The 9,468-nt window shown below is 35.9% G+C and overlaps 1 protein-coding gene and 1 non-coding gene across 2 annotated transcripts; one reads left to right on the forward strand and one right to left on the reverse strand.

Moving 5' to 3' along the window:
• Nucleotides 1-1,516: 1,516 nt before the first annotated feature.
• Nucleotides 1,517-1,590, reverse strand: TRNAM-CAU (transfer RNA methionine (anticodon CAU)). Its single transcript has one exon. It is a non-coding gene; the product is annotated as a tRNA-Met (tRNA).
• Nucleotides 1,591-5,057: 3,467 nt separating this feature from the next.
• LOC131327745 (B3 domain-containing protein REM16-like) lies at nt 5,058-6,247 on the forward strand. Its single transcript, XM_058360881.1, has 3 exons — nt 5,058-5,186; nt 5,652-5,914; nt 5,983-6,247. Exons 1-3 carry the CDS (start codon nt 5,058-5,060, stop codon nt 6,245-6,247), a joined length of 657 nt encoding a protein of 218 aa, XP_058216864.1.
• The last annotated feature ends 3,221 nt before the right edge of the window (nt 6,248-9,468 follow it).

Consider the following 9,468-nt stretch of genomic DNA (forward strand, 5'->3'; position numbering starts at 1 on the left):
TCAAATCAACGATGATCTATCCGTCCATTTTCAATCAACGACAATCCATCCGTCCATTTTCAATCAACGACGATCCATCCGTCCATTATCAAATCAACGACGATCTATCCGTCCATTTTCAATCAGCGACGATTTATCCGTTCACTTTCAATCAAAGACGATCTATCCATCCAACTTTCAAATCAGCGACGATCTATCCGTCCATTTTCAATCAACGACGATCTATCCGTCCAAACTTTCAAATCAACAACGATCTATCCGTCCAAACTTTCAAATCAATGACGGTCCATCCGTCCGCTGTCAATCAAGGACGATCCATCTGTCCATTTTCAATCAAGGACGATCCATCCGTCCATTTTCAATCAAGGACGATCCATCCGTCCATTATCAAATCAATGACGATCCATCCGTCCGCTGTCAATTAAGGACGATCCATCCGTCCATTTTCAATCAAGGACGATCCATCCGTCCATTTTCAATAAACTCTCCTGGGGACGATCCATCCATCCCAAGGAGAGTTTATTCAAACGTTTGATCCATTCTCCGATCCATTGGTGCACGGTATTTTTTATATGCTTGTTTGCTTTTTCCATTTTATCGGCTTTTGGGTAAATTGGGTGAGTGTCTGAGAGGAGAGGGGGTGTTTTAAGTTTTAATCTCAGCCTTTGGTTTTAATGGCTGAGATGGAGTGTCAACTTTTGTGTGGGAGGATTCGGCCCCTATATATATATATATATATGGAATGAAAGAGAATTTCGAATCCGCTTTGTCTATGAACAAGTAAGTGTGTGTGTATTTGGAATGAAAGAGAATTCCAAATCTGCTTTGTCTACAAACAAGTAAGCTATAAGTTAGAATATTCATTATAATATTCTCGGGATCTATCGTATATAAATAAATAAATGAAAATATCGTATATAAATAAAGAAATTTAAAATAAAGAAATATATCTCGATCTTATACTTAGGAGACGAACAAGGAAGCTATAAGTCAGAATATTCATTGCATTACAATATTAATATATATATATATATATATATACATATATATACACACACGCGCGCACGCACTCACATACACACAATAAGATATAGAATCAGATATTTCTATAGACGTAGTAGAGGATCCCATTAGCATGCATCCAGTAGGAATTGAACTTACAAACTCTCCAATTATGAGTTGGGCGCTTTAACCATTCAGCCAATGATGCTTAGTAGAGATCCTCGTTCATTACATTACAATATTAATATATATACACACACACACACACACACACACACAATAAGATAGAGAATCATATATTTCTATAGACGTAGTAGAGGATCCCATTAGCATGCATTCAGTAGGAATTGAACCTACGAACTCTCCAATTATGAGTTTGGCGCTTTAACCATTCAGCTATTGATGCTTAGTAGAGATCCTCGTTCATTACATTACAATATTAATACACACACACACACACAATAAGATAGAGAATCAGATATTTCTATAGACGTAGTAGAGGATCTCATTAGCATGCATCCAGTAGGAATTGAACCTACGAACTCTCCAATTATGAGTTGGGCACTTTAACCATTCAGCCATTGATGCTTAGTAGAGATTCTCGTACATGGTGAATAACCAAATTCCAATTGAAATGAAATCTATATATTAATATTTCTATAGGGCAATTAGATTCGAATCCATATTATTTAAGAATCGATTATAATAAGATATATATAGATCATATACTTGACAATTCCTATATAAAAAGGTTATATTATTATTGTTATAAAAAAGAAGTTACATTATTATTTTTTATAAAAAAAGAAATAGAGGGGTGTGTGTGTGTGTGTGTGTGTGTATATGCACAAAACTTCAAGTAAGAGTGCCCTTACCGTATTAAGTTAAGGACGTCTCTTTCCCGAATAATTTGCGATGATCCGAGCCGCTCAATATGTGAAGAACGTGATTTTAAGGGTACATGCGAAAAATCATTAAAAAAAAGACCGGAAAGGGCTTGATTCGAGTAGTTTTTGTTTGTATTTTATCGAACAGTTCAAATAAAAACTGCTCAAATCAAGCCCTTCTCGGTCATTTTTTTTTTGCTGATTTCTTGCAGATTAAAATCACGTTCTGAACACATTGAGCGGCTCGGATCATCGAAATTTGATAGGATAGGATGAGAAAAGGGGACGTCTGCATTTTATTTAAAATGAGGGCATATATATATATATATATATATATATGTAAATAAAATGCGGACGTCCCCTTTTCTCATCTTTCCCGATCAACTTTGATGATCCGAGCTGCTCAATGTGTTCAAAACATAGAAGGTTTGAGGCTTTAATTCGAGTGGTGGTGTGGTTTGGAGGAACATTCACATTTTTCTTTCTCTTTCTAGAACCTCATGGCTATAGAGCTTCAAACTTCTACCTCTTACTTCTCTACTAATTAAGGACGAACAGAAGATGAGAGGAGTGTGTGTTGGCTGTGATTTCGGAGAGTGAGGGATGGAGGTATTTAGAGAGGAGTTTGAAGGTGAGCTTGGAGGTGGAAGGAGTGGAAATCGGCTGCAGGTGGTTGAAAATGGGCTGGTGGCAGCTGGTTGAAGTTGTACCCAGTTAAAAACAATTGCGTTTTGGGAGAAAACAAAAGAAGAAGAAGAGAGAAAGGGGGTTACAGGTGGGAGGAGGGAGAGAGAGTGTAGACACCTCCAAAGCGGGACATCGCCATACAGATTGATCGTTGCTGTTTGTTTGGTTGTTTGCTTCATAAACCAAGATCGTGGATATTCCCATGGCTAGGAACATCGCCACACAATAGCGGTCATCATCAAAACAGAGTAGCCACCTAGTTTATAAAACTAGAAAAAATAAGTAAAGATTCTGGGTGCGGGAGCCAAAAGTACAATAAGGGGAAGGTGTTAAGCACCCCTCTTTGTCCAATCATTAGACTAGCCCATAATTGTTCGACACATAATTGATGCTTGCTTTAGTTAATTCTAAATAAGTAATCTGTTTAATTAGATTTTACACAGTTAATGGTGAGCCGAGACAATAATTGAAAGCATGCATTAGAAAAGCATAATAAAACAAATCTGTTCTAGGGAGATGGATCCCGCGGCTGGTGAATAGATGTCACGGCCGAGGGATCCTCCTGGTTTTATGTACCGGCTGATGGATCGAAGACCCAGCTAATGTTCTTCCTCACACTAGACTAAACAATTAACAGAGAGTTAAAAACACTATATGATTAATGCACAAAAACGTAAAAGAAATCAAACCATAGGCCCCTGGGCCTCACCACCTTGATCCCTCAGTTGTTTGATTGCTTTGGATTATAGGGGATTGACTGATTCGCTTCTTGAAAAACCTTAGGGTTAGAGTTTGAACTTTGGGGTTTGGATCGTTGGATCACGGCTGCCTTCGAGGGGTTAGGGCTTTTGTAGAAGGGATGTGAGAGAGTATATATGCAGAGTTTCGTGGCTAGAGAAGGTGATTTGACATATCAATTTCAGAACCCCAAGGGCCCTTTATATAGGCAATTGGTGATTCACTCCGGCCAATCAAATGGCGTGAATCAAAAAGGAATTCTAGGGTAAAAATATCTCTAGATGCGATCTGCTGCGTAGCCTGAACGCATCGGAGAAAGGCTATTATTAGGGTTTTGAGGATCGGATCAAACGTTTGACAAAACATTCCAGAATCTGGAAAATAGACGATCTGGCTACCGATTAAAGGATCTGGCGGCCGGGGAAATGATTAAGCAGCCGAAGGATAGACCTGGCGGCTGAAGGATCAATCTCTCAGGGAGATTTTCAAGCAACATGCTTCACGGGTGAAAGCATGAAGTTGAGGCCGTGAGATCAATGTTACAGCCGAAAGATAGATTTTCCTGAGATACTGTATTCTGTCTGCAAGGCTTTTTGGCTCTGGATTGATTCCTCTAAGTGGCTAGAAGTTCTCACCATAAGTCCTAAGGTTCACGAGAAGTCAATCAGCAATCACTGTATCCATTCATCATCGGGATGGTTCCCAAGGTGGGACTTGATTGTTAGGTCAAATTAGAGTGTCTACAAAGAGAGAGTGAGAGAGAGAGCATGCAAGTGATGCAAGTGTAGGAGCTACGTACTCGTATACACGAAATCCTATCACGCGATCTTCGTTCGTCCGGTTTTCAATTTCGAAAAAATTTAAGAATTTAACCGTAACATAATAAGATTATTCCGAGACTAACTGCGGTCTCAATTTATGAATGAGAAATCTCGATGGTCCAGAAATATATTTTCATGACTTATTAACACACATAAGTAAATTTAAATGCATATTAAATAACTAAATCAAGTTAATTAATTATATTCGGACAATAGGGAAATAAATTTGAAAAAATATTACAGAAATTAATAATAAAAAAATTAGCATGTTGCATGTAATGGACCCATTTCCAGTCCATTATGTTCTATCAAGTTCTCCCCCAGGGTTTTGATCAGCAACTTGCTTTCCAAAAAAATTTGCAAGAAACATGAAAAATATATTATCCGAGTGGTGCCAAATGGTTTGTAGGATTGTTTTCAAGCGGAGACACCTTGCTTTTTAAACACGGTTAGAAAAAAAATTGTTTAGAAACATCCTCTAAAGGAAGATGACGTCTTGATCTTTAGGTACAATGGTGAGTCACGGTTCGATGTTCTAATATTTGATGTGCATAGCTTCTATGTGAGGGAATCTTCATATTTTGTCAGAAAATGTGGACATACAAGAGTAGATTGTGGATTTCGAACAAACATACACATGAGGGAGAATACTGTTGAAGTTCGATGTTGCTCGTCGGATTGTGGTGGTGGATGCATTCCATCAAAAAGACCAAGAAACAAAGAAAACCAGAAGTCAACACGTTTGAGAAAGCGCACTCAATTTAGAAGTAGGGTTGAAGCTGATGATGTCATAAGTCATCATGGCATGTGAAGTAAAATATTAATTCGGGGTGCGAAAGATAGATCTGTGGGGGGCTATCTTTTTCAATATGTATCCCATAGAAAACTTGTAACGGATGATGAGAAAGAAAATGAGATAAAAATGGCACAAGCAGCATCAACCCCAGTCAGTTTCATAGTTGTAATACGAGTTTCACATATATACAGGGCATTCCACAAGTCAATTCCGTCTGAATGGACACTTTTCCATCTACCGCGTAAGGACCAAGATGTGACTCTCGATGGTCCAGAAATATATTTTCATGAGTTATTAACACACACAAGTAAATTTAAATGCATCTTAATTATTAAATCGAGTTAATTAACTATATTCGGATAATAGGGAAAAAAATTTGAAATAATATTACAAAAATTAATTAAAAAAAAATCGGCATGTTACATGTAATGGACCCATTTTCAGTCCATTATGTTCCTTCAAGTTCTCCCCTAGGGTTTTGATCAGCAACTCGCTTTCCAAAAAATTTTGCCAGAAATATGAAAAATAGATTGCCCGAACAGTTATAGTTCTGAATGGTGCCAAATGGATTATAGGACTGTTCTCAAGCGGGGACACCTTGCTTTTCAAACATGGTTGGAAATTTTTTTTTTTGAGGAGTATTCTCTAAAGGAAGATGACGTTTTGATTTTTAGGTACAATGGTGAGTCACGGTTCGGTGTTTTAATATTTAATGTGTAGAGCTGCTGTGTGAGGGAATTTTCATATTTTGTCAGAAAATGTAGACATACAGAAGTAAATGGTGGATTTCGAACGAAGAGAAACATGAAGGAGAATCTTTTAGAAGTTGGATGTTACTCAACGGATTGTGGGGGTGGATTCACTCCATCAAAAACATCAAGAAACAAGGAGAGTCAGAAGTCAACGCGTTTGAGAAAGCGCACTCAATTTAGAAGTAGGGTTGAAGCTAATGATGTCATAAGTCATCATGGCAAGCATGTGATGTAAATTATTGATTCGGGTGCGAAAGATAGGTATGTAGGGGCTATCCTCTTTAATATGTATCCAACAGAAAATATGTAGCAAAAGATGAGCAAGAAAATGAGTTACAAATGGCACATGCAGCATCAACCCCAGACGGTTTCATTGTAGTAATGCGAGCTTCACATGTATACAGGGCATTCCTCAAGTTGATTCCTTCTGAATGGGCAATTTGCCATTTGCCTCGTAAGGACCAAGATGTGACTCTCCATGTTAAAGAGAAAACAAACAACACGTGGCATGCCAGATATTATTGTGGAGTTTGTATCAATTCTGTTGGAGTTATTGGTGGTTGAAAGGATTTTGCTTTCGAAAAAAACTTGGAAGAATCTAATGTGTGTTTGTTCGTTCTTTCTAGTGGAATTCACAACTATATTGTCCTTGATGTTGGTATCTTCCGAGTTGTCGTAGATGTAAGTGCACTGACGCTGGTGTCCAGTTTGCCTTCAAATTGTGGAAGACGCTCAAAATATCCGAGAAAATGATATTAGAGCACTAGTGTATCAATTTTTCTGTTCTTACTTATGTTTATGGTATTATGGAGGAAAAGTATGAAGTACTTTAAAAGTTTTTGGTGAGCATTTTGATGCATACTGAATTACTTTATTAGAATTTGGGGCAAAGTACGAAATACCTCCCTGAGATTTTTCCGTTTGGCAGATAACCTCCCTGAGATTTTCTAATGACCACATCGCCCCCCTATAGTTTTGGAGTAAAATGCAACTGTTATGTTTTCCATCCCTTTTGACGGTGTGTGTATGATACGCGCATGTGTTGCATGTGTAGGTGTAAAAAACATGTTTCCCTCCAAAAATGAGACTTTTTCTTCCCTTAATGCCCTTTTTCCCATCTCTATAAAAGACATACCCTAGTTTCACTCCTCCCACTTCATTATCATTACCAACCAACTGTTCGACTTTCGTTCCAACTTCTAAATTCATTTATTTTATTTTTAATTAATCTTTTACTATCTTTTAGTGAGGGTTTTCAAGTGTGTAAAAGAAAAACAAATTAAAGTGGGGGTTTTGATTTTCCCCTGCCTTATTACCAGTCCAATGTGTTCCCAAACGCTAGCCACTAGATCTCCCTCGTCAAAACAGGATAATCCTCTGTGTTTCCAAAAGCAAATTGCAGCAAAAACCCAGATGTAAAGAACACAAAATAAGGAAACCCAAATGGTCCAAATTCGTTTTTTTTTTTTTTTTGAAACAACCCAGGTGGAAAAATGAGCAATTCAACCAAAAAAACAAACTGGGTCAATGCTAATCTTCCATTTTTCGAAAGCAAATTGCTAGCAAAACCCAGATGAATACAAAACAAAAAATAGAAACCCAAATGGTCCAAATTATGTTTAGACAGAGGAATTGAAACAAACCCAAATTCTACAAGAAAAAAGAGAGAGAGAGAGAAGCAAATTCCAACCAAAACCCAAATGAAAATGAAGCGAAAACACAAAGAAATCGCTTGTTCTTGCTAGTAACCCAAAAGTACCGCAATAAAAACAGTTTGTTCTTGCAAATTAAGGAAATAAAACATCACCCAGAATAGCCTTTTAAACAGCACCCAAAAACCTAATTAAAAACCAGATTCAGTTCTCAAAATGAACGTGAATAAACCTTCACGGTGGATCAGTAGTATATGAAAGCGAACCAAATCTAGCTAGCTTTGATATTGCTTTCAAAATGAGAGTAGATGTAACCTATGATCTCCTCCGCCACTCCGCTCCAGAAATCTCCTCTCTTCCTTCTCTCTCCTCCATCGCCTTCTTAATCCCCTTTCTCCAGAATTAGAAAAAAAAAAACATGTTCCTAACATTTTTTGAGAACTCAATTGTGTTAAAACATTATTTTTTATTTTGTCGGCGAAATAAAATTTTGAAGTGAGTTCCAAAAATTGTTAGCCAAATAAGCGTATTTTCAGAAAAAGGATTTAAGGGTACGAAGTGAGAGTAAAGTGCTTTATTTAACTAAAGGGGTAACGATGTCTTTTTGCTCTTTGCCGTTAACAGAGTTAGGTGTGCACTTTACTCCAAAACCACAGGGGGGCAATGTGGTCATTAGAAAACCCCAGGGGGGTCATCTGGCAAACGGAAAAACCTCAGGGAGGTATTCCGTACTTTGCCCTAGAATTTGAGAAACACATTTAGAATATTCGCAATTCCATCGCTTTAATTCAATTAGTCGTCTTCTTGATATAGTCCATTAATAATTTATTCCTAAGTAGTGATATAACAAATAAATTAGGTATTTTATATAATCCAATTATTACTTAATAATTTATGCTACTGAAATAAATTTCTTTTCAAATTTTGTTTCATAGATCGTTTGTGTGTGTGTATGTATGTATGTATGTATGTATGTATGTATATATATGTATACATACATACATACACACACACACACACACACACACACACACACACAAAAACTTCAAGTAAGGGAGTCCTTACCTTGTTAAGGTATGGACCTCCCCTTTTCCGATCGAATTTCGATGATCCGAGCCGGTTAATGTTTTCATAACGTGATTTTAAGTGTACTCGTGCGAAATCGGCAAAATAGACTGGAAAGGGCTTCATCTGAGAAGTTTTTATTTGTTTTTTATCAAATGGTTAAAATAAAAACTACTCAAATGAAGCCCTTCCCAATCTTTTTTTTTTCTTATTTTTCACGGGTACCCTTAAAACCATGTTCTAAACACATTGAGCGGCTTGGATCATCGAAATTCAATCAGAAAATGGGAGAAAAGGGAAGATCCGCAACTTAATACGATAAGGGCGCTCTTACTTGAAGTTAACTATGTGTGTGTACACACACATATGTATATACTACTAGCAAACTATTAATATAGTTTATTCTTTATTGATAATTAATTAAACGAATCATGCCACTTGATTATTTTAATCATACTAACTGATTTTTTTTGAATAGGCAACCAATTGATTATTTTAATATAAATGTTTTAGATGTTTTGTTTTTCCATTCTACTATACGTAATCCGACTGATTCTCCCATTAATATTAGTTTATACTTTATCTCCATGCTCTTCTGCATATGTATTTATGTGCAAAATACTAAATTTTTAATTGAAAAATCATAAATCTTAGTATTAATTAAATTTTTATATTCTTAAACTAAGATTTTTATTATTTAAATATTTAAATTACTTAAACAATGTATCGATTGTTATTAAATTTATTATCTTATAATTTCATAAAAAAATAACTTTTGTTAGTTTATTGTATTTTAGTTCGTTTTGTTAATGTTATTCGTTACCACGCATTTATACAAAAAAAAATATAAATTTCTACTCAATATCTTAATATGAATAGTATATATATAAATGTTTCAGTACTTGTAAACAATTAATTTAATTCATAATTAATTACTAATTAAATGAAATGTGCCAATTGATTATTTTAATCATGCCAATGAATTATTTTAATTATACCAAATGATTATTTTAATCTAAGTGTTTTATATACTTTGATTTTTCATTCTCCATTAAGTAATATGACTAA

The sequence above is a fragment of the Rhododendron vialii genome, chromosome 5a, assembly GCF_030253575.1.
Source record: "Rhododendron vialii isolate Sample 1 chromosome 5a, ASM3025357v1".
NCBI lineage: Eukaryota > Viridiplantae > Streptophyta > Magnoliopsida > Ericales > Ericaceae > Rhododendron > Rhododendron vialii.